Source organism: Morone saxatilis, unplaced genomic scaffold, assembly GCF_004916995.1.
Source record: "Morone saxatilis isolate NCDOM2014 unplaced genomic scaffold, NCSU_SB_2.0 Contig18, whole genome shotgun sequence".
In the NCBI taxonomy this organism is placed as follows: domain Eukaryota; kingdom Metazoa; phylum Chordata; class Actinopteri; family Moronidae; genus Morone; species Morone saxatilis.
Genome location: NW_023339740.1, coordinates 19,233,445 through 19,259,784, shown reverse-complemented (window position 1 = coordinate 19,259,784; position 26,340 = coordinate 19,233,445). Strand labels below are relative to the sequence as shown.

General features: G+C 39.7%; 1 protein-coding gene across 1 annotated transcript in view; it reads left to right on the top strand.

Moving 5' to 3' along the window:
- The first annotated feature begins 4,486 nt into the window (after nt 1-4,486).
- LOC118327805 (zinc finger E-box-binding homeobox 2-like) overlaps nt 4,487-26,340 on the top strand; it is a 26,452-nt gene continuing 4,598 nt past the window's right edge. The window contains exons 1-3 of the mRNA XM_035661268.1: nt 4,487-4,570; nt 24,141-24,428; nt 25,859-26,068. Of these exons, the coding sequence (XP_035517161.1) occupies nt 4,510-4,570; nt 24,141-24,428; nt 25,859-26,068 (559 nt within the window). The 5' untranslated portion in view covers nt 4,487-4,509. The remainder of the gene's footprint in view (nt 4,571-24,140; nt 24,429-25,858; nt 26,069-26,340) is intronic.

Sequence of the window (26,340 nt, the reverse complement as noted above, 5' to 3'; positions counted from 1 at the left end):
TGATCTGCTAGGCTGCTACAGAAAGTGAGTGAATTAGCGTTAAAAATGGCTGCTCTCGGTGACATCAGTTCCTGGACGGGTTCTCTGTGGTCAGTGGGGACTGGCACTGTGGGCTGCTGAATGCTGTAAGAAAGAAAAACTACACAAATCTTGCTCGTAAAATATTATCAACATGACATCTTTGCTTTAAATGACAAATAAGAGAGTGGTGGGAAATTCTGGAGAGAAAAGGGGGTATAAAAAGGTTTATACCCATGACACTGTTTCATATGATACTGTGCACCACTGGTTCCCAATTTTTCTGGCATGTGACAAATGAAGTCATGTCTATTTTTGACCCTACATCACAGGACACGGTGGTGTGGAAGTGAGTTATGAGCAGTGCAACCAAAGAGTGATTTTCCCCTTAGATTGATGCAAAATTAGAAAAAAAGTTTTTTCCTCTCTCCTCCCTTTAATCACCTTGTGACCCCTTAGAAACAGTATGCTTACACCTACTTAAAGTATGTGAAAGTAAAACTGATAGCCCAATTAGCCTATAAATAATTATCATTAATACTGGGTAATTACACCATGACTACCGAAGATATTAAATTCCCATTTCTTTCCAGGCAGCTGCCCGTTTAAATATATAGTGTAACAAACATAGTCCTGGTCAAAAATCACATCATCACCTTTGTAAAAAGGTGCACAAGCCCTATTAATTGTCTGTGACCATACATCTGCCATGTGCAACCCTGCAACCCAGCTAAACTAGCTAATTCTCACTTTTAATTAACCAAAACTACAAGCAAGCACTTTTAAAACTTTGTGACAATTTGAACACGCCTATGGTAAGTGACACTACTCTCAAATATTGCAATATCCTTATAGCCTATAGAAACTAACACTGTGTTATTTTTGTAATTTTTGTCATAAGAACACCTCCTCTTGTGCTAATGCTGTCATTCGGTTAATCTGCTGTGTTTGGTGAACTCATAAAGATGATTTACAGCAACTTTTTAATGTAATATTTTTAAAATAGTATCCCCACCATTACTTTTTACAGCGTTGGCTCATTTTGGTCCAGGGGCCCCAGTGTGCTTAGACTATATTGGCATTGTGGTGTTGTGGCATGGCAAAGTAGACTCACGGCAGCCACTACAGCCTGGCAGTAATGCTAAAGTTGACTCATTTGCTCCAAGGCAAGGGGAAGTTCTCCTGACGGACTACTGATTTGCAATCTGGCATATCCAGATATGTTATTTGAAACAATAGCTGAATCTCCACAACAAGGTCAGATCGGGTGTTTGCAGGAAGGGCAGCTGATAGGAGAAGAAAGGGAAAAGAATACAATTTTAAATTAAATACTTAAATACTGAATGGCTACGCGTTAAATAAATTTGTGAAAATACTAGTGTAAGAAACAAGCAATGTTACAGCTGCTCAGTCACCCAAAGTCAACCAAATTATAGTTACATCACAAATGTGTACAACAAATTAAAATCACTTATTGTCAGAGTGCTTTTTGGAGGAATTATTGCTGTAATATTAATTATATTTGAAGTTTATACAGCAACTTAACTCCTTATTTGACACAATTACATAAATCTTCCTGACCTTTACTGATTTCTTTCTTCAAAATGTACATTTTGGAAACATTGTCTTGTCTTCTGCCTCAGGCCAAAGTGATTCTTATGGAAAATTAATGTAGCTTTTTTTCCACAAAATTAGAGAGTGAATGTATGTTTGTTAAAACAATATTCTTGAAGGTATTCGAATGTTAAAAGTTAGACACCACTGATGCAGATTTTGTTGTCGGCTTTCTACAATGTGATCTCTTTTCTGTAGAGTTACAAATGGAAATGCCAAAATAAGAACTGAGTTTTTCAAATGCAAAGAAGTGGGCAGCATAATGACTTTTCTCTTTTCTTGTCTTGCCATTCAGAGGGAGGCTTTTCTTTTCCTTTGTCACTTAGGTTGGCATATAATTAACTCCTGCTTAATATGCTGTTTAAGAGCTCTCCTCCCCATGCAAGAAGCTTTGAACCCATAGACCACAGTCAGGGACAAAACCCCAGTGGGACTGCTTCCTCCATGCTCCTCCTTGTGTGTGTGTGTGTGTGTGTGTGTGTGTAGTAGTTGTTTTAACAAGACAGTAGAAAGCTCAAACCTTATTTTGCACCACACAACTATTAAACCAAAATAAGACTCTGCACAAACATTCAGCATACCAATCTGAGTCATAGTCCATCAGTAATCAAATGAATAAACCCTGAATAAATGCATCCAACAGAAGTTTTTTTTACAGTGTGTGTTTTAAAGTAAACTAAGACAGCTATGGTGCAGTTTACTTATCTTTAAAAGCCCATTAAAAGAAGTGCAGCATACCGTAAAACCTACAGCTCTAAATTCCAGATAGCATGTAACAAGCTACATTAAATAAATCAGGCCTGTGGCAAAAGGTTACAATCTAAATGACATCAATTTTGAATGAAAAGAAAATTAAGTTTAAGCTGAAAAACTGATATTCTACATGGACGTATGAACATAACTTAAAAAAACAGCTCCCAGGACCTCTGAAGCACCTCTGCACCTCTGTGACCCTCATCTGTAGCAAAGTTTATTGCCCCCTACTCGTCCACCTCCTCTCCTCCCTCTTTCTCTCCTCCCTCTCCACTATCCATCCCACCACAAAGAGCCGTGATGACCCTTCTGTCCCTCTCTTTCTTGGGCCCTCTGCTCCCTCCCAACCTCCAGGATGCTTTCTCTTCCAGAATCCTTTAAGAGACAAACCCCCAGCAGCTACGATGATCGGTGAAGGAATGAAGGGTGGGTGGAGGGGGGGATGCATTTTGCTTTTAACCCCCTGAGCTGACAATGTGGAAAAACATTGTCTTACCAAAAACTGTGACATTGAGCTCATGCAGTTGTTGAAAAAGGAACAAGGTTGAGGTGGTAAGACTTGTGATCATTGTAGCTACACAGAAACAGCAATAACCTCATAATCATGTTATAAAGGTGTATAATAAATTGGCTGAATATTTAAAATATATACTATTTTATTGACTGCAGTACTCATTATGACCTTTAATACTCCCACAGGGACAATAAGCAATGAATAGTGACTTTTTATACTAATATGCTATGAGTAGTGCTATACTGCCAGTTTATATGCTTTAACACATTAAAGTCATTGAATGCAGCCTATTTGTTTTGAGCGATTAAAGTTTATCAATTGAATCATTTGTCTCTAAAGGTTACGTGCAGGTAATCTGTCTTTTACTTCTCTAATCTGCTTCACTGTGTCAGATCCCCGTTTGTTTACTGTGCTCAGACTCTACAGCAGCGAAAATTATGCGCCGTGAAAAGCTACCCGGCTCGCGTGTATTATCTCTAAGAGGTTGGGGGGCACTAGAAAAAGCCAAGGTGGGGGTCCTGAACGCCGAGTTAGAGTTTTATTTCGGATGTTTTTTTCAGTTGCAAAACAGATTACGGTCCAGGTTGCAACACAAAGGACTGTCAATGCACCACTTCCTACAGCCATCCAGGGGTGAATGGGGCGCAGGAAGGGGTCCACTCCAGGGTACTTGAGCGCAGGTGCGACGTGCATAACAGTCAAACCATAAAACATGACGGGGACGGTGTGATGGGGTTGGGTTGGGGGGGGGGGGGTGGGGATACGTTCTCATAAACCTGCAAGTTAGTCTAATCCTAAAAAAAAAAAGAAATGTTGCAAGATGAGCCGCTGGAGTTAACAGACTAATTTGCACCTTGTTGAAGAGCCTGTATAGATTCAAGTTTAGACCCCTGTGTCTGCTATATATCTCTCTCTATATATATAAAGCTCTCTGTGTGAGTTTAAGATGCAGATTCAAAAGTTAGCGATGAACTTTTTCTGATCAGTTATAGCATCAAAATGTCACAAGTAATGAAGGAACACTGTCAAAAAAAAGTGTCAAATCCAGTATCCACAAGTTTGAATCGCTTCTCACTGTTGTTAGAATTTCTAAATATCTCAACAGATTCAACTGAAGAGTAATTACCCAGGAGCAATAGGTCAAATTCACCCGGCTTTTAGGTGTTACATGGAGAAGAAGTAGCGCGCAGCGTATCCCCAAAGTTTCAGATGGACAAACCCAGAACATGCGGATGCGTCGCCGCTCTCTTGAGAAGGAGGTGCAGGGCGGCGAATTCGGGACAATATTGTTGTCAAAAGTACAGCAGTGTGTTTATACATCTGTCGGTGCTGTTGTGAGCAGGTCTTACTAACACCGATTTACTGTGTAAATGAGGAGAGGTGTGCGTCTACGATGCCAAGACTGACCTCAGGGGCCAACCTCTGCTGCTGACATCACTCCTCCTCACGGCTCGTCGCCTCTGCTTGGAGTCTCATCAAGGTCTGAGTCTCCCGCTGTGACCGAAGGCGATGCCTCATCACCATTCATTCTCCGACAGGCACTCAGGACAAACACACCACTCGCACCGCTCCCCTGGACAACTTTTTTGTGAAACGAAATAAAGAGCGTGATGATGACAGAAGAAAGTAGGGGCAAACGAAGGAAACAAGCCAACCCCAGGCGGAATCGAGGTAAGGAAACGTGCAGCGCTGAAAAGTTTTTTTTTGCAAGTTGGTAAATGATGCAGGCAGATGTTGCTGCAGCGGACAGGAGCTCTCATGCAAACCGTGTTTATTCCTCCTGCAGTTTGTAGAAGAACTTTAAACATTATCTTTGTTGAAGCAATTTGCTGCGCGCCACTTCGACTACATTCATATCATAGACATTTGTGGGTTTTTTTGTTTGTTTTTTGCTTTAATGGCTTGTGATTGCATTGCAGCATAAGTTGCAGGGATGAGCAGTTAACTTTGGCCACTGGAATTATTATTCTACCTGTACACATACCTGGGCAAAGCCTAAATCTAACCCTAACCCTTAAAGGTGCGATGTAATCTTCAAGAAAAGCTCACAACCTGTGGCTGCACGCGTTTTGTGAATGCTCTTGACCCTTGTGTGTTTTATATAAGGAAGGGAGTTATTTAATAGATCAATGGTAAATCAAATCTGTCTCAAACCTTCCAGTGAAGTCAGAATCAGACTTTGATTTTGTTAAATATTTTTGGTCAAACATAATAGGCTTCTCACAGTCCACTCGTACTGTACTGTGCTTCGACTTTCTCCTATATGTAGGCTTTAGTTTTGTTGCTGTTCACGCTGAAAGCTTAACCTGACTGAGACTGAAACTTTTTTAGGATCTTGTTGACCCTTATTATCTATATTCTGTCCCCTGGTATTCGTCGTGATTTGACATTTTACATCATGTTTTGGAGCTGTTTGGCATTCTTCAACATTGTCCAAGTAGAAAGTGCATCAGGAGTTATAAAAGAAAAATATCATAGGTTGGATTTTTCTCTAATCTTCTAAAGCGTTTCTTGAACTACAATGTCATACATTTGATAACCTTTTTTTGTTACATTTTTGAATCATTTGCATGATTAAAATACACACAGATGATAAAGTAAAAAAATATAAATGTGTAACAAATTTTGGCTAAATCGTTTTTCTATCAAATATAAATGTTTAAAAATAAAATGCATTTATTTAAAGTAGCCTACCATACATTCCTATCAATCACCATATCAAGAATTAGTGGAAAGCTTCACTGACCTAAAGCTTTAGGTGATGTCAGTTGTCCCTACCACAGTGCTCAGAGGAACTTCTAGACAATATGTTGAATTTAGAAACTTTGTTCTTCAGGCATCATTTTTGTTTGTTTGTGGCTCTGAACTCACAAACAGAGGCAAAGATACACACACCTGTTCATGGATACACATATAAACATGTGTTCTTCCATCCTGCTATTGAGAACATTTATGTAGGAATCAAACCCTGTTTCCCTGAACCAAAACAAACAACAACAACATTGAATGCGTCTTTAAGCATAAATTTACCTTGAATCCATTTCTAAATAACCAAAACTTAAACCTAACCATGAACCCCGAAGCCTAAATAAACCTTATTCTATTTTCTTTTTTTTTAACTAATTGTGTTCCAGCCACTGCTCTGCTGCTGGCTCTGTATTTAATGCAAAGTTGCTGGGTTACGCAGGAAAGCCATGAGATATCCTAAACAAACCTAACCAATACCCCAAACATAGCCGTGAACCCAGAAAAAACACAGGATTAAGTTGGCCACAAAGGTTTTTTGTCATCCTGCTATCACTGAGAGGATATTTTGTCTTCAAAAACACACACACAGACAAACATTGCTGGCTTTATTCTTAACTCTCTCGAGGTCCGTTGCAAACCACGTTGCGTGCTTGTTTGCCTCTGATCTGACACACAACTGTCCTAAATCTATTTGCTAGAAGGAGTCTGTTTACTTGTATGGTTTATTAGTTTGCTGTAAGTGTTTCCTCATTTTATTCAGAGAGGTGTGAAGCAGAGCAGGAGTGTCACCAGGGTGAGATCCCCTCTGACTGCTTAGCGATAACGGGTACTTGTGTGTGCATGCATACACACACACACACACAGTCTCACCTTTGAGCAGTTTGTCGACCGACTGTACTCTATTTCACAAATCATCACCATCACACTACCGTGAAAACTATCAGCAAAAAGGCACACTTACTGACAAGGACCTGTCACTTCATCAGAATACCAGAAAAAAAAAGTCCAGTTCCTTTTATTCCTGCAGTGACCTCAGAGATAAGATAAACATCACCTCTGGTTAATTTCCAGCAAGTTTTACCAGTGAAGCATTTTAAAGGTTTAAGTTAAGATGTTTTAAGAAAAAATATATTTATTGATAATTAGCTGATAATCTGAAAACTGTAAATGTCATGTCGAATTCCTGTTATCTTTAATATATTCTACAATATATTATCACTCAGGACAAAAATGTGGCCTGCTTTTAACCTAATTGCACTACGAATTGCTAGTGAATCTTCATGCACGACTACGCTGATGGTATGGTGATACATAGCATATGTATATGTCACCCATGCATCCGTGCATGAGAAAGGTCTGCGTGAGTGAGCGCTTGCCGCATTTACATCCTCATGTCAGTGTAGAAAGTTATGTATTAAAGCTCTGTGTAGGATTGGGAATGTGCTGGGCTGTGTGAGCAGGGAGTTAAAGGTCCTTGATAAAACCAAATGAATTTGGCAGGCCTAACTCATAAGACAGCAATTTGGGGATCTTTTCCAAACCAGAAGAAAGAGAAAGAACATAGGCTGACTTTTCTTCTCTCTCCAAGGCGCCTATTGATTATGTCTCTGTCTCCCCCAATAAAACTGTCAATGTTCACCAATCCTGAGCAACGTGACGAAATTACTACTCTTCATTCCTGGCAGATTGAAAACAGTCCTGGGACAAAGAAAGGAAACATATTCATTTGAAATGATGAACTATATTTACTGGCCGTAAGTGAAAGATTTGAGTTTCAAAGGGAGTGAATTAATTAGCCGAGCACTATAGCTAGTGGTTCAATCCCCCCTTCAGTCAGTTAAACCAATGATTTCTGACACCACAGTAGAGATAATGGTAAAATTAATTCCATGTATTTTAATCATCAAAGGTGTTTTTTGACTATACTTAAAAATGTATTATATTTGATTATATTTCACACTGAAATAAATCTCTAAAGAAGTTTAAGAAAATAATCAAAAGGTTTATTTCAGTTTTTGGAAAACATCTTTGATGAAGCAACCTTTTAATATCCATTCTCTAACTTAATGCAAAATGCAAAACCACCTTGCTGGTGCAGTACTTAGTTAGCCTCTTAGCAGAGACAGCACCATTTAGATTGCAGTTTAAAAAAAAACGTGAATTATTTAAAGTACATAACACAGCCAGAAGGGCTGTGTTATGTACGGACTTCCCTCTGCCCTCAAACTCAGCAGGCATCTTCACCAGAATGACATCCGCACAACTGATCAGACTCATTCAAACCCTCGCTCTTGAATCAAATGTAGTGTTGCATTTCATGAGCACCCTCACAAACATATTTAGTTTCGTTGTCTTGCGCGTTATGTTTTGTTAGTACATGAGAAACCTCACTCTGTTGTTGAGTTGATGTGCTTTTTTAAGAGAGAGCTTTCTCTCTCCCTGTTTCCCTCGCTCCCTCTTTCTCGTTTTTCTTCTTTTTTCAAGTGCCAATTTATTTAAACTCCTTTCCCCTTTTCTTCTTTCTCCTTCATTGATTTCCAAACCCCAGTCTTTGTATGCAGCTGGGCCCCAGCTGTGTGTCTGTGACTGTGTATGTGTGTGCATACGTGTGTGTGTGTTTGTGTGGGTTTTTCTGGCACAGTGCTGCCACAGTGAGCATAGCACACTGTACACAAAGGACCCGAGCAGCAAAAAAAAGAGGGAAAAAGAGAAAGAGAGAGAATGGGGGAAAACATTTGAACGTTAAAGACTGACGCTTGTACTGTACAGAGTGGAGGGGCCGGGCCTTTTGGACCGGGCCTACTTTAACGGCAGATGTATCGGCGCTCTGGGATGAGGGGTGGGGAGAGCGAGACAGCAATGAAGAGCCCAGGCACCACAGTTTATTACCAGGACTCTTCAAGGGGCTCAACTCAGGCGTCAGAACCAGCGGGTGGGAGGGACAGAGGAGGAAGAAAAGAGAGGAGGATGACAGAGGTGGGGAACTGATGGGGTTGACAGGGCTGGAGACAGCGAAAACAGTTCTTCAGCGTGAGAAGACAACACACGAAGGGGCGTGAGGGATAGAGACAGAAGAGACAGGACAGGCGACAGAATGTGGGAATATTTAAATGTTTCCTCATTTGCTCCTCAACGTTCCCACAGCTCCAAGTGTCACAGATTTCTCCCATCCTAGCTCTATGTGTTTGGTGCCATATCTGCACAGCAGTAATGGGGAATCCCTTGATTGAGTCCCTCTGGTATTTTTCACATGTTTATTCAATTATTGCTTATTCTGATGCTTCAGATGTAGCCAAAGTAGTCCCATGTCTTACTGTACGTTCTCGTCGCGTGGCTGCCACGCTGTTGATCCACTCCAGGAGGAATTATTTGGAAAGTTTTGCAGTGCCATTGCACGATTAATACATGCAGAGGGGTTTTCCGCCATATTAGCTCCTGCACATGACTGTTTGCTGTAAGATCTCTTTTGTCGACATGTTACAACAAAACTTCCTCTTTTGCACATTAAAACAAAATATAGTAATAAAAGTAATTAATTGTTTAACTCTAACCCTAACCCTAACTATTAAACTTTTATTCAAACAGTCACGATCATGAAGACCTAAATTGTCAAAGACTTGAATAGCACCATGGTGAACACATGACTTTAGAAACTTAAGAGCTGAAAGTATGTCTAAGGATCATACGCCCCTAAACTGTAAGATAGCGCTAATAGCCACATAGCTCATGAGGTGTGTATGCATGTGTGTGTGTGTGTGTACTCTAGGTGTCTGGGTATGCACTTTTCACACATTTAACACTAACTGTAGTTTTTGTGGTATCTCACTCATGTATTGGCATTTCTATTTTCACATCAAAGGCGTTTTATCTGATAGACAAGGTTTACATACTGTATAGTTTGATGTTGCAAATTGATCCCTTTTCATTCTTGCCATTTTCCATTTGCAGTGTTATTATTACATTCTTTGTCACTGCTTTGGCATGACTCCTCACCATTAAGTCTATTTGTGGATCTTCCTTTTGTGCAGACAGCCTGGGTATTATGCGTTTGATATGCTGCACATGTTTGACAGAAGAAAGACGTTAAACCGATCCACATAGGCTGGCTCTCTGCACACAATTTATAGATATGTGCTGTTTTATCACACCTCAAATTAAATTTGGAAACCTTGCTTCAGCTGTCATGTATTACAAGGCCCAGATGGGTGGCAGAGAGAGAGAGAGGAGAGAAAGAAAAAGAGACAGGGAGAGAGGAGAGCAGGCAGGCAGACCCACTCAGCTGGCTGAGAGTGTTCCAGTATTTGCCAGCGACGGAACTTGACATAGCAGAGCAGCAGGGTGAAAGAGGAACAGTTTGATTGTGGTGTGTATCAGCAACCAACAGGAGTGGGTCGGCAATTGTTTAAGATCTGCCTTGATCTCCTCTGAGGCCAGAAACCCTCACCAACTTTTGCAGTGTTTTTGTAATCAGTTTAACAGTCTTTGTTTCTTCTTTTACTTAATATACATCTCATTCTTGGTATCTCTCTCTCTGAGATGAAGTTTTTTTATTGCTTTAATGTTTTCAAGTCTTCCGCTTACCAGTCCTGCCAGGATTTCACTTTTTGGGAGTGTTGCCGTGTAAAGCCTTAATGGTGATATTATTATACGTCATTATTTAGCGAAGTTAATTAAATAACTACTCATGCATAACACAATCAGAATAGGACTGCAACTAATCAAATCAATGAATCTTGTATTAATTCTATAAAACAGTAAATACTGAAAAATATCTGTTACAAGTTCCCAGAGTTGAGTTCAGACTTCTAGTTTTGTCCAATTAAAGGTCCAGTGTGTAGTATTCTGGAGGATCTATCTGCAGAAATGTAATAGAATATTCATAGGTATAATCACCTGAATAGGAATTTGTTACCTTAGAACGAGGGGCCATGTTGAACCGCCATGTTTCTACAATAGCCCAGAACAGACAATCAAAACACTGGCTATAGATAGGGCCTTTTGTGTTTCACGGCCTCCATAGTTTCTGCAACTTGCACCTCTAGACACCACTGAATCTTACACACTTGTCCTCTAACAGTACAAAACCCAAAGATTTTCCATTTACAGTGATATAAAACAGAGAAAAGCAGCAAATCTTCACATTTGAGCAGCTGGAACCAGGCTTGCATTTTTGCCTTAGAGGATTAGTAATTTATCCATTATGTTGTCTATTCCTTTTCTGTTGATCAAGTAATCAGCTCTAAACTCTAAACCAGACTACAATGTCTCTCTTTGGCTCATCCAACAAATGTCTGACAAATAAAGATAAAACGTCACATTAATGCAAAAATCATAATCCTAACCGAGCCTATAAGAATTACCGGATCTGTAATGTTAAAGGGGTCGCGACCACAGTGTAGACAGACCCACAGTATTTCTGTAGGAATTGTCATCTCCCTAATCATATAAAGGCAGGCTGTCCTGCCCACACCACCACCATAAATTCTCTCTGCAAACAAGGGTTGGTGCTCCTATCAGCCCAGGTGAGAAAAAAAAGAAAAACTTGAACTGACAGCAAGAAAAGGCATGGGAGAGATCAGCCAGCCAACTCCCCCCTCTCCCCCTCTCTCTCCCTGTACCTGCATCACCTGGCACCACCACCTTCATCTGACCTGAACATCCCACTCTCTGTCCTGCACACATAGATACTGCACACACACACACACACACACACACACACACACTCACACACAAACAGATACTGCACATACACCACACAGTTACCTGGTAGGGAGTAAATACATTCCATCATGGAGCGAACATGCTTGACTGATTTTTAGGCCCACCTGTAACAGTCAAGGCTTTAGGTCTTAAATTTAACACAGACTATCACATTATCTTTCTGACTCCCTTTCTCCATCATTCTCTCTCTATATGTTTATTTTACTGGCAACATTTCATTTTTGCACATTTCCACTTTTCCTCCACCAGATAAGTAGTGAAGGCACTGCCTCTGCAGATGCATGAATGTGTTTATTCATTCATTCAGTCAGTCAGCCAATCATTCAGTTATGAGGCACTGAATATTACTGCTGTTACAAAAAAGATACTTCCAAAGAAATACTCTCTAACATCACAGAGATCAACAAGTGAATATGTTTTTGCAAAGTAACAAAAAGGCCATGTTTGCAATGGTTTCTGCCTTTTAGTAATAATTAACACAAAACCCACAAGTCAAACCCAAACTCTTACCTCAGACAAAGCAACAATGTTGATGTTTGCTAGCTGCGTGCAGTATTAGATCATTCAAATTCATCTTTGATAGCTCAGGTATGATAAGGAACACAGGAAGCAATTTGTGCAAGAAAGGAAGCAACGCAAATGAACTATCAGTATGCATTGGTCCACTCCGTCATTTATCACCGTGTAACAATCTAGTAGATAGTCATATCTCATCTTTTTTAAAGAATTTCTCATGGTATGTAACAGGTTATCATGTTTTTTGTTGCTATTGCAAAATTACAAAACCGAGGAAGGTTTAATAAAAAGGTCAGTCTCTAATAAAGGAAAATGACTAGGCAAGAAGATCAAAAAAACATTCTGAAGTTGTACATAATCGATTCATTTTTCCTTTTTGGCTGTGTGGTTGACTTTTGTACCTCAGGGAAACAGTACAGTTATGATTATACGGTGCATGTGTCCAGCATTGTAGGAGGGATGGAAGGGGAAGTAAGTCATAATGCAGCCTGGCAGCATATCAGAGGGAGGTAACGTCATCTAAACGATACAAGTAATAGGTAGGTGTGAATGTGTCCAGGCCTGATATAGGGACAGGACTCTAAATTTCAGCCACAGATCTGGAAGTTTGACTTAATTGACTTCATTGTCACTTCTTTTTTTTCCTCCCCTCCGGATTTTCAGCTTTTTCTGGCCATCATCTGTTGCTTTCTTTCATGTGAGTCTCTCTTTCTTTTACTCTTTCGCTTCTTTATCATCCTTTTGATTTTTATTTATCTCCTCTTCCGTGTATATTAACTTCTCCACCTCTTATCCCTTTCACTCTTTTTCCATTTTTGATCCACTCCTTCTCCTGCTTTCTTCCCCTCTCCTTCCATCTATCCATCTTCTACTCCTCCCAGCCCCGGGTTCCCCAAACTGGATATGGTCCCCCCCCCACCCTCCCCTCTCTCTCACTGAGCGCCTCCCCTGTCCCACTGACACCACACTCTGCTCCCATCCCCCGAAAACCACTTCAAACAGCCAGCGCCATCAAAGCCCACAGTCAGTCAGCCAGGCAGCCAGTCAGCCAGCCAGCCAGCCTTCTGCTTCGACTTAAAATTACTGTCGTCCCAGTCGCAAGGCTGCTTTCCTCTTCTGATACACATCAAAGATCCTCTTAAACTCCCGAAGTTTGCTTTTTAAACCTTTCTTCTTGTTGAGTCTTTTTTATATACATTATTTCGCTGGTTGAGGTTTTTATTCTCTCTCTCTCTCGCTCCCTTTCTTTTTCTCTCTTCTTGCTGTTATGTTTTTTTCTTCAACTGGGCCAGGTCAGTAATGACATGCACACACTCACTTGTGCGGTTCTGCTGCCTTTGCATTTTTCTCCATGACTTTAATTAGTTTCTTTTTCAAGGCGTTGGTTCAGGCTTCACATGCACAGCACACACATTCTCTCTCCCTCATACACACACACACAAACAGTCCATCAAGCTGTAACTAACAAACATACGGATGCATGTAAATTAATACGCAATATGACTCATACGTCTTTCTAATCAGAACTGCATAACCACAAAAAGACCAGTTTAATACTGTGTGTGTGTGTGTTCCTCTTTTTTGGTGCCTGTATTTCTTTATATGTGCATGCTTAAGGGCAGAAAAAGTGACGACAGGAAGCAGAGAGAAGAGAATAGATGGTGTTTGCCGACATGTGAGGAAGACAAAGAAAATAAAAGCAGAGTGACACATTAGAAAGGCATGTCTTCTATGTTTCAAAGCCATGGAGGTCACATGTGGTCACTCGAAATGTTTCGGTGTATCATCATCTCTCGACTGGAGGATGTAATGTCCATATATACCAGAGGATGGCGCCCCGTCTGTATGTTAACCAGGCAGGAACTGACTGCCAGGCCTCATACAGGCTGCAACTTTTTTCATTACAAAAAAAGCATTTAGACAGTTACATCCTATACTTTCTAATTTTATTGAATGAGCCCAGCAGCAGTCTGTTTTTGTCTTTTCATTGCTGAATATCAGGGCATCCCCACTTTTCTGTCTTTATTTTTTACTTGAAAGTATGGAGGAATAATAGGGCAAGATTATTATTATTGTCAGTTGTAGCTGCAGTAAGAGCTGTAATAAAAGTTGAATTGATGTTGCTGTGACTACATGTGTAGTGAATACCTTCACATGGTCCGCTCTGATCTTTTATATCCTAATGTGGGGTCCTCAGAGTTCTTGTATCTTGTGTTTTAAATCAGCTTTGAGTGGTTAGATGAAGACATTTTGGGCTTTAATGCTGTAAATTCTCATTTTCAAGTACACCACATCTTGCAAAACACCTCTAACAGATCTTATATACAACTGTTTGAAGTAGACAAGGTCAGTGGGATACCAGGCATATTTGTTTCACCCTCAAAACAAATCTCCCGTAGTAAGTAACTGAAAGTTACAGCTTGAGTTGAACTAACCAAATCCCACATTGTATAGCTGTTAAGCTCAAAGAGAAGTTTTATTTAGCGTGCACCCCTATTAAAAAACTTCAGAACCTTTGTGCTCCGTCAGAGAATGTTTTAATATTCAAAAGGAGCCACTATTGTGTGGTTTCTTGCGCCAACGTACAAAATAAAGAGCCACATCAGAAAGCTGGAACAGTCCCTGAGCATTTTCATGTGTAAAGAAAAAAGAGGGAAAACAAATTTGGAGGGGGGAGACAGGGGTATTTATAGAGTTGTGTGAGAGTCTTTGCAATGACAGGAGCCTAATGAAGTGGAGTTTGGGTTTTGATTCACAGTGTGGTGAGTGCGTGGGTCCCTATGTGACCGTTACTGCATTCCAGCACAGATCCCTCGCTACACGGAAACCCGTGCAGGCCAACTCGAAATAACGTGTTCTTCTAACCCAGCTAACCTTTCTCACCAACATCAGTACTGCTTCCAGAGCAGCAGATGCACACACAGGGCACGGTGGCACTGACACACAGAGCTCAAACATGGTGACTTTATTCAATATGTACGAGCTCTTACGCACAGTATAGATACAATGATTAAGTCAATTTGTCATTGCTGGTGAGTCACTGACACAGTAAGTGAGTCAAATAGCACAATTCATCATGACATACTAGGGAAGTACAGAATGCCAACAGTGTTTCTTTTTTAACTTTGATAGATCAGTGGAAATTGTATTCTGTGTGAGTTTATTACAGATGTGTAATGAGGAAGCGAGAACGGCACTGAATAAGATTGGAGGCTGTAAGCCGCCATCATTGTAGTGAATTGTGTGAATGTTCTGGATCTTAATTTGCTAAGAAGAACTCTTTAAAATTCATAAAATGTTTTGTATTTTGCTATAGTTTTGAGAATCCAACTAAAATATAGTTATTTAAGGTTTTATTTTTATATATAAACTTGCTTTATACTTAGAACAGAAGAGGGAAATTAGTTATCAAAAAATAATCTTCTTTTGTCTGTAGCAAACTTTTAAAAGCTTCCCACAAAGAAAAAAAAGGCACTGAAGCAGAAAGCCACATGTGTCTGCTTTGAAGGTAAAGGCCAGTGTCAAACAAGGTAATTTTTTTTTCAAAAATGTCACTGTGGTGGTCTATAGGACAGGTAAACATGGTGGCAAACATGTAGGCAGTAGCATACAGGAAACCTCCAAAGGAAGAACACAAGCAACCACAAAAGCTCATTGCACACCTCTTTACTCACACCTTGTGTCATTTCTGCAAAGAGAAAATCTGATTGCTGCATTTTTTTGAGCTTACAAAATGATGACTCTATTTGTTAAGCAGCAAACTGTCTTGGATCGAGTAGGCAGTAGGTCTATTGTTTTAGTAGTTTGATTCTTAATGGGAAAACTGCAGTACACCACACAGCAGACAGGTACAGCCCTTTTATCGAGATAAAAAAAGTTATTGTTTTTCATTTTCGTGCTATTCTTTTCTGTGTTTTCAGCATTTGTTGTAAAACAAACAGGGAGAAGAACACATAAGAAATTAGACTGAGGTGTTTTAACCCTCTGCTCTTTGTTTTGGGTTATCTGTGCACCTCCTATAGCCAAGAGGCTGCATGTTACAAAAGCATACCCTATATAAAGAGGCAGCATTATCCATTGTAGAAGATAACACTTATTATAATGGTAGACTGAATGATAAGCTAATTATTTAGTAAGGAGTTTCATTGACTCTTTAAACTCTACCTGTGAAAAAATGTAAAGCTATTCATTTTGAAGTTTGTGTGGAGGCATCTGTCAACTCGGTGAAAGTTAACATCATTATAGGCTACAAAAATATATCATGGATGTCTAGAGGACTTACCACAATCTAAGAATACATAGCTCGGGTGGGAATCTACAAGAGGGGATGAAAGTATACCCTGTGAGTGTGTTTCTGCTTCTTCTTCACACCGCCTCTCCATGTGTGTCTGTATCTGCAGTTCAGCGCACTGTACTGCCACATGATTCACAGTTTGCTCACTGTTTCACCAGCACGTATATGCACCTTTGTGGTGTGATTACTGGTCTAGGCCACAAGTTATTTGGGACCCCTTTCCTGCCTATGTTCACTCTCACTACACCTATTTCTTTCTCTGTCTTTCTCTGAAATGCATTAACAAGTGTAGCACAGAAAATGCTGCTTGATTGTCATCTTCGTTCTATGTTTTTTTTTTATCTCAACACAATACACATTGTTAGAATGCCCACGTTTAGTGAGGAAACCATTAGAAAGGGAATTCACACATAGTTTTCTGTATTTGGAGAACGGTGAAAGATGTGCAGTACGCATGAGTAAAGTGCAAATATGTGTAGGAGGAGATAAGACCTATCAGATGTAAAAAAGAAAAAAACTGTTTAGGATTGAAGGTGAAACATTGAGACAATAGCAGCAAAGTCATTATCCTCTCAGTTTCATCTGAGGTAGATTAGCATGCCCTGCAGCAAACGGACAGTACAGTAAGTTACGGCTCTGTTGATTATTTGTTTGGCGGTTTTGCTGTACATTAATTCTGCTTATTTGCTGTTGGTTTCATCTGTTGATCTTTTGAAGTCACACGAGAACAGTTTTCCACTAAGCAGATGTGGTTCAGTGTTTGGTGCAGTGATGTGACAAGTAGATAGAGAATAACAGATCAGTGCTACTGATCTCAATCGATTTTTAGATGCCTCTGCCCTTTCAAGGCAGCCATAGCAGCCGTACACAGCACCACAGTGTGTTACAGGCGGTGTCTTGGGGGCTGTGCTTTGATTCGCAAAGGCTCCTCTGAAATCGTACTGAGAACTCATGTGAATAATGAAACTAACACCAGCGCACAGTCACACTAAAAGTGCAACTCGTTGACAAATCAACTTTGTGAGTGGTATCAGTGAATGGCTCAGTGGCTTTGAAGCTAATAAAAGGCCAAAAGGGATTCTGTTTTTGTGTCACAAGGGCCCTAATTGAACAGAATCATTAAAAGCCACACTGAACAAAGGCAAAATAGTTTCAATACGGCGTTTGTTGTTAATCTAAAGACCACTGCTTAGTGTGCAGAATTACACTGCAATTGTGCTTCTGTCTTTGTAGAGCCTTAATCAATATGAGGAAATTAGCGTGGTGTTTATTTCTTGATCTGATTGTTCTGTGTGCCTCTGCGTCTTTCAAAGGGCAGATGTTGCCCCTCGGCTGCACATTCTGTGGTGGTAGTTTAAATGCTCTGACAGGGTGGTGTCTCCTAATGAGCGGGACATCTAAAGGCACATAGCTGTGACTTTGCTGCTGTGGCACCACATGGGCTTTAACTTTTCTATCTCTGCCTGCAGTTCAGATATTCATGGAGTATCGCACACACACACACACACAGATACACATAGACATACACACACTCAGAGTTATTGTCATGTATTTTTCTTTGCTGTGTTTGATCATGCTGTAGCAGCAGGCCAGTTTTGCTCCCCATTTCAGCCCACAGCGCAAGTTGTGTTTGTTTGTTTTTCTGTATTTCTCTATACCCTAGTTTGTCTGTGTGTGTTTGTGTGTGTCTGTGTGTCTGTGTGTGTGTGTGTGTTGAGGGAATTTCCCTCTGTAGTATGTTTTTCACAGTTCGACATCAGTTGGAGGATTTGTGTCAGGGACAGTTTGACACTGTTGCTTTCTGTCTCTTTCTCACTTTTTCTTCTTTAATTCCTCACTCCTCTGTCTTTTATCACTCTCTTTCTCCATCACTTGTTTTTTCTTTCTTTTGCCGCTCTCATTGCAGTCTATGCTCTGTGCAGTATTCTTAATGCACCGGCGTTTCTGTACCTCTGCCTCACTCTTGTCACCCCCTTTCTCTAGCAAACAACACCACAGCACTGTACACCAAACATATTGCAAGAATGCAAAATCACATACTGCACCACATACACACATCACATTTTAGCATCTCCTCCATCACACTAATATGACCTTTACAATCCCCATCACAGTGTCTCAGTTTCAGTCTCATTTATTCTCGCCAGCAGCCATTTGCAGGCTTTTTTTTTTGTGGCTCGCTGCCAACCAGCTAAGAAATGACTGTAATCAATTGAACTAAACTTGACTGTGTGACTTAGACTTTCATATCAATGTGTTTGTGGTTATTTTCACCATCATTAGACAAGAATGTTTGCACTTCCTCTTCTCTGGCCACAGAAATGCAATAAAAGTGCAGCAAAACATCACATTACCACCATTCTTATTGGTTAACATGTAATTTAGAGCATTTAATCCTCAATTTGCTGTCAGCATTCATGATATAATCTGTAAAACATTTGGATAAATTGAAATTAAGAGTTACATTCCAAAAGGAGGCAAGCCACCAAGTGGAAAACTCAGCACCAAGTTTTCTGTAAAGTAAATCAAATTCAGTTTGGGATATTATTGGAATCATACACTCCGCTATGATCTTACAAAATTACATCTTTACAACATTTTTAAATTATATCTTCTTGTATCAAGAACAGTTTTGTTTTTGTTTTTTTGTCCAGCAAATTAGTGTGTTCATTGTGCATTTGTTGCATAGGTTAATGCAGGTACATCAGGGTGTTTTTTTTTCTCTCCCTCAGTGTTGTCAGGGCAGGTTAAACCAAACAAAACCAGAGCAGGCCAAGGTGCCAAAGTCAGGAAGAAACATCACTCAGAGGCAGACAGAGAGTGTGAGTTGCTAGTTGAAGGAGATCAGGTGGGAGGTGTTTGTTCTTGGTTGCGGTCCTCCCCTGACTCATCATGCGAATGTCAGACAGCAGGTATGAATAGAAGAGCTGCCACAGTGAGACATTTTTTTAATGACATGTTTGATTTTTTGCGATATATTCTAAGAGAGGCCATCGCTGTCAACATGAGTGCGCCCTGCTGATGAATATGGATATACTTTGCTTCTGAACTGCTCTCATAGGTACTGTAAAATGACAATCTTCCTGCATTTGCTTTTTTTTTGTTTAGTGTGTGGGCGTCGGTGACCCTCATGTGGTAATTTATTGAGTTCAAAATAGCAAGTGTTGTTCTTTTGACAACTGTGAAACCATCGAGTATTAACAGCATGAAAGAAGCATTATTTCATACTTTAACTAAAACAAAATAATTTAGAAAATATATTTAAAATGTATTTTTGATATCAAAAGTAGTCTCTTACAAAAATATGATGTATCCATCATTGTTATTTATGCCTCAGTCTATTCAGTTAGTTGTTTCTGATAGCTTTACTAGCTGCATTTTGAACTGTATGAAATCAGATGTTACTTGGCATGAGCACATTAGGTCATAAAAAGAGTGACAAGGAGTTCATTTATTCTGGGTTGTTGGAGAACTCTTGATTGATATTAAGTGACTTGATATAAACATTTAAAAAGGGATTATATAAGAAAAACTCTAAAACTAAACTGAAATATGCACTGCACTTGATTTGATTTCACTTGTACATATATTTAAAGGTAATTTTAATGGTGTACATATGGTGTGTGTTTAATAAATCTAATTTTGGGTATATCATAAAAACTGTACTTTTCTGACACATTTAACTCAGTATTCAGTATTTATAACACATGTGCACCAGAAATACTCGTTTTTGTGCTCAGTTAGGGTGTTCAAACTGTATTTCTGCTAGTTACCAAAAATGTCTTGAAAACTTATATTTGAAAAGTAATTTTTTTTGGGTAGCTGTTCTCTCATGTGAGAAATGAAAATCTATTAAATAGAATTAATTTGAACATATATTACCGCTATTCTGGCTTTTATGTAACAATCTTGAATTGTAAAAATCAACAGAACGGTAACAGTTATATTGTGCGGTAAATTGGGCCTGGCCTTGTTTGTTGCCGTTTAAAACCAAAAGAAACAAACAAGGTAATTTCTAGGTAATTATTGCGTGCTTACCATTTAGCCACATAATTACTAAGTCAGTACCAGATCACATGTGTGCATCGTAAAATAAACTGCAGCTTAGCGTGTTTTCTGTACAGTAGATGCCCTCTGGGATATAAACAGTGCAGCATTAAATGAAACTATCTCTGTGCTGTTGTGAGGCAGTGCAAAGGACATGTTGAGATGATTGTTTTTCTTATCTTATGTAACTTTTAAAAAAAATCTTTAGTGTGGTTTACATTTTAATGTGGCTGTGTAAAAATTCAGTGTTTCCATGTTACACACACGTCTGCTTATGAATATATTCGGCTTCTGCCTGTCTTTGGAAAAATGACTAAATACGTAATAAAAGAACTACTGCAGGTCATCATTTTTTTGGGTTTCAGACCGTCATTCTGTCAGATATGTTCAGTCACTGTCACGAAGGGAAAGCGACAGACAGATTAAAATAGTGCTGCAGTGTTTGATCTGAACACACTGTTGTTGTCAAACCCTCAGAAAGAGTCCCCAGAAGCCCAAGTGATCGACATTGTCAAACATGATGCAGCATAGTTCGGTTAGCTCTCTCTGGATATGAGTCATGTTCTTCCCACGCACTCTACAGTGCATGCACAATAGCATTGGACCGTTTTCTACTGTGCTGTGCTGTTATTTTGTGTTAAGTGTATTCCAATAAATTACACATTCTTAAAACTCTTTCACATTGCATGAATTCATCTCTCCTTTGTACCTTGACACACAATCTGCACTTGCAGGCAATTCCAAACCTCCTGCGCTGTTCAAAGATTTAGCTGTCCTCCTCTAACAAAAAAAAAACCTATTTGAAGGATGCAATCGCTATCCAAATAAATAAATCAACGGGCCCGATAATGAAAGCCATCCCAGCGCGGTGCTGCTTTAATGACAGCACATATAGGCTCAGTGTCACTCACTGTCATGGGAGGGAAAATTAGAGCCAATTTGATGCTAATCCGGACCAGATTTTGCTCTTTTTGGACCCAGTGGTATGTCCTAACATCCCAGGAAACTGCTGTAGGGCTGATAGGTCGACCTCAACTACATCATATAACTTCATAGCTGTCTGGTGTAGGGAAGCACATTTGATGACCAATTTCACCCCCCATAAGAGCGAGTCATTCCTCCCCGTGTGCACTGCATGGAGCAGAGGCTCATGGGTGACTAGCCTCGGGTGAATCACTGTTTTACATTTTCACAGGGGTATAATAGAGCTGGGGCAGGACACACAACTTGATGATACATACAGATACACATGTAGGTGTTACATTTTAAGATTAGCAAATATACTCATTAGAGGAATGTTTGTAAATTGCACAAGCACGCAAGTGTTTTAAGCGTGTTTGTGATTGCGGGTCACCCCCCGAACCCCCCTCCCCCCACAGCCAGCAGCACTGGCCTCCCTTTTGCTCTTCCAGTAACAGAGTGAGTGTGTGTTATCTGTGTGTGTGTGTGTAGATGTGAAGTTGACAAGGTAGATTTGCTAAAATGTCTTGTGCATTGCGCAGTCTTTTGGCTTTGTCACTGAGCTGTGGGGTGTAACTGAATGTGTTGAGGAGCAAAGTAGTCATCAATTATTGTGCCTACCAGCCAGTAAGGGTGTATTTGGAACGGCTCAAACAGAAATGAAAATCTTTTGAGAGTGACTGAGAGTTGTTTTGACAGTTTAATGAATAAACTTTGTTTGTGTTTGGTGAAATTTAATGAGCTGCGAAACATTATTTTCACTCTGATCTGATGAAAAGACTCTGAAGGCCAAAGAGGACAATTTATTCAAAACTAATAAGAAGCGTGACAGTGTTGCACTGCGAACTTCATCAGATAGTGATCAGAAACCTCATTTTCACAATAACACAGAATTGGTCGTCTGTAAGTTGGCACATTTCATGCCCCCCACCCCCTTTCGAAAATGGTTTGTCTTTTTCTGATGATATTTCAAAGGTACTGGCAAGCAGTCTATTTGTGTTCTTAAATGGTCATTTCTTGGTTGTGATTAGATATTGCCAATCAGTGAGAGGAAAACAGAGAGTCCTCAAAAAAAGCCTTGGAAATAAGAGCCTACAGCTGAAATCCCAGGCATGTGTTTGTGATTGTCATTTATTGTCTTTGCCATGGGAAAATGTAATGCGCATTCCCAGTTTTGCTGCAGCCTGGGCACCGAGGGTACACTTTTAAATTACAATATGTTATTTATCTTTTCGTCTTACTGATGCACTATATCCCTGCCACATCACGAGTCACATTCTGTACGTGTGCAAAAAAAATATGAATTTAGACATTAAATCAGATTTTTCTACAATAATTACACTATATAACTTTTTTTGTTCAAAATAACAATTTACATGTGACACAAACAAAATACGAAGAATTTAATTCTGAAAATGTCAAACATTAAATGTTCTAATTACATGGGTAATACCAACATTCAAACAAGCTGTAATTTATTGGATTGAAGTTTAGTCATCAAGTCAATAAAAGTTTTTTTTTTGTCACAACCTTAATTAAATGCATATATTTTTATTTCATTTGTCCATTTTTTATTCATTTTCAGTTTTAAAATGAAAGCCACATTTCACTCTCAGTACCGTCAAAGTAAAACCATCTCTTTAGAAATTACGCTGAAATTAATCAGAAATCAGAAAATGACTATTAATACTTTATATTTCTGTGTCTGAAGTTTTATATTGTGGAGAAATATTGTAGTTGGGCCCCGTCCTTTAAAGTTCTGGATCTGCTTTGCACAAATGTGTGTTGCATGCTGTGTCTGCTTGTATTGATAATAATCCGCATATAATCTGCACATCAAACCGCACAAAGCCATGTAGTCATGTAACTTTATAATGACTACAGACTGTGCAGAACTCAGCTGCTAGATTTTTAACCAGAACCAAGAGGTATGATCACACCTGGTTTGGCTCCCTGTTTGTTTCTGGCTCTTCATGGCTTGGCTCCAGATTATATTTTTTTAATCTCTTATGAACCTTTGCATAGTTTGAGATCCTCGAGCAGTGGTCTTTTGTCCAGGTTGAAAACTAAATGGTTTTTGCCATCAGGGCCCCGAGGCTCTGGAATGACCTGCCTGAGGAAATGAGGCTGTCTGAGTCAGTGTCTTGTCTTAAGTCTCTTCTAAAAATGTACTTTTATCGGAAAGCATATCCTGATTTTATCTCAGCTGTTTATTTTCTCGTTTTTTTTTATTTATTGTCTTTATTGTCTTACTTTTAAGTTTGCACTTATATTTTATCATTCATTTTTGTATTATTTCATTTTTATCTCTTTAAGCACTTTGTAACTTTGTTTTGATAAGTTTATCATTCATGTTAGAACATTTTGTGATAAGGAACACATTGAACAACTTCAATTGAAGACAGTTTCATTTGTATTGCTCACAGAGGAGCAATACTGAAATAAAAATGAATATAAAAAGTAAAACAAGTAATAACATAGTTGTTCTTTTGACTTTAATAAACATGTAAGATATACATTTACAAACAGTTTTTGAATTTCTGGTTGGGTTTTTCCCCTCTATTGTTTCAGTTCCTGACATATTCTTTAAGATGATGTGCATGCATATGCATTGTGTCCGTTTCATAATCTACAGCTCAACCACCTATTTGCCATCTGAAATTATAAGAAACACGTCTATTGCAATTTGAATCACATATAAAAATAATAAATATGCTGTCTGTTTAAACCCCACAAAATAATTATTGGCATCTCATTCCATACAGATTAAGGACACATGTTCATGGTTTTTGATTTTTAACATGTTTGAAAATACAATATAGTATTGAAAAATCTTACATCCCTAATGAGCATACTGTCTGTTTGCTACATAGCATTTAAACGAGACTCGTCAGCCTGAGCTGGACTCTTTTGTCTTCCTCTTAAATTTTGTTATTTATTTTTCTATCCTCACAGTGGATGCTGAGCAAGTGAGTTCACTGGGATCTGAGGGGGAGGATGAGGTTGGCCTGTGGAGCCTGGAGCCCCAGGACTGCCAGGAGAGCCTGGACAAGACAAGCCTGACGCCTAGTGAGGGGACGGAGGACCCTGGCAGCCCTGCTCGCTCCACGCGGCCGCACAGCCTCAGCCCCGGCAGCAGGAACTACTGGGGGCAGGTGGAGCCAGAGGCCGAGGCTGTTGAGGACGCCACCATCGCGTCTGCCGCTGACAGGGAGGGAGATCAGGAACCATTGAGGATGTACTGTAAGTTATAAATTAATGTATAGCACTAGGTTGTTACAAAACCTGTAAACCTTTTGTTATTTTAAGATAAGACGTCATTTCCTGAACTATAAAATACCTCTGTATTTCTTTCTGACAAATTAAGACCTGGCCAAGAAAGTAGCAAAGCTATGTAAAATGTAATATATACACGGCATGAGACTGCTGTGTAGGGCTGTACTGTACTTGTAAACAAGTTTACAGTGTTTTTCTGACGCAAGACTCAGTCTCATGATGCTTCTCAGAGCCCTCTAGATACACCTTCATATCAGCTCCATGTGAAACCATGCCTTCCCTACAAGCTGTTCCTTTTTTTCACTCTTCTCTTTGAAAAGGCAGCCTTCTGAAAGCATGACAAAAGAACTCATCCCACACAATGTCACAATATTTCCATGCATCAAAGAGGTGACGTTACGGTACTGAAATCAGCACTGCACGACGTGAGGCTTTCCCTTTTATTTAAGAGAGATCAAAGGCTCACGCGGCTTGCCTACTAACAATCACTTAGCTCCCTCGCCTCGTGTGATTTGGGCTTGCCTGATGAAGGCAAAGCTGAGTTTTTACAACACTGAACCGCACAGGCTCTTCCCTTCACCACATAAAAAACAGCTCAAAATATGCCAACATCTGCAAACATTTGAAAAATCTTCCTCAAAGTCGCTGCAAGCTGACTTGATTCGTGATAGGAGGCGCCCTCTCTTCTTCTCATGGGTTTCTCTTGCTGCCTGCCTGTCAATGCACTCAAGGGCACGAATAAGAAAGAATTCTTAAAATCTAGTTTCATATCTGGCCAACTAGTTCCCTGAATGTATTGTTTTATCTGTCAGTCTTCAAGTAAACAATTTAGTTCCATTAGATTCAGCTGCACAGTGTCACTTTATCAGTTTAGCACTTCCTCTGCACACACATTTACACACATGGATGTATAAACAAAGCATGTACATTCACACAAAGCCAGAGAACAAAACCTTGTTTCAAGAATGTGATTTTACACATAGTACATGAAAGTGTAACAGCAGTAACTGTGCACCCACTGACCACCTTTAAAAATGCCAGTTTCTAGGGGAGGTCACAAAGGAACGGCATATATTAATCTGCACAATAACTTGAGATTGTTTATGCTCTTTTGTGCAGTTTGTGGCACTTTTTCTTAACTGTATTGCTTTTATGCTGCCTTCTCTAGTAGGTTTTTTAATTCAGTAAGACTTTACCCATTAAATAAAGGCAAAAATAATCTTGTAGCAACAGTAATATCTCCCCGCAAATGTCACTAAGAAGGCTGAATGTGTCCAAGTATCAGAATTATGTAAGATCCTGCTCAGTTTAATGTAAGAACTAACTTCTAGTTAAAAATAATCATATTTCCTTTTATGGATATTTCAATTCCTCTGTAACTTTGTCTCTGACCTCAGGTAACAACTCAGACTCGCAGAATGCCTTCGAGGACCTGGCCCACTATGAATTTCTGGCCCACCTGAGGAAGACCTCTACCTCAGCCAGTCTCTTGGACCATCTGAACCACAATGGCACGGCAGTTGCATACCACCCGGGCGGCAGGCACGATGAGCTGCCACCTGCCATTTGGTCTCCAGGAGCTCAGCACCGTTCATCTGAGGGAGCAGGTAGGATAACAAGGGAATGGCTGCAATGACACTCAACTCCTGACAGTGAGTTGTGTTGTGTCAGTTCTGGAGGCTGATAGTAAATAGCAGTGATACAGCACATATCAGATTGTTGTTTGCTAACGTTATTCTGAGAAATTGGAGGGGGGAACATATCAGTTTATCAACCACTAATTGTTCACTACTGACTGTTCATCTTCAGGGTTTGACAAATTAAATATTATGATATAAACGTAGAAGAATAACTTTACTCGAACAATAAAAACATTAGG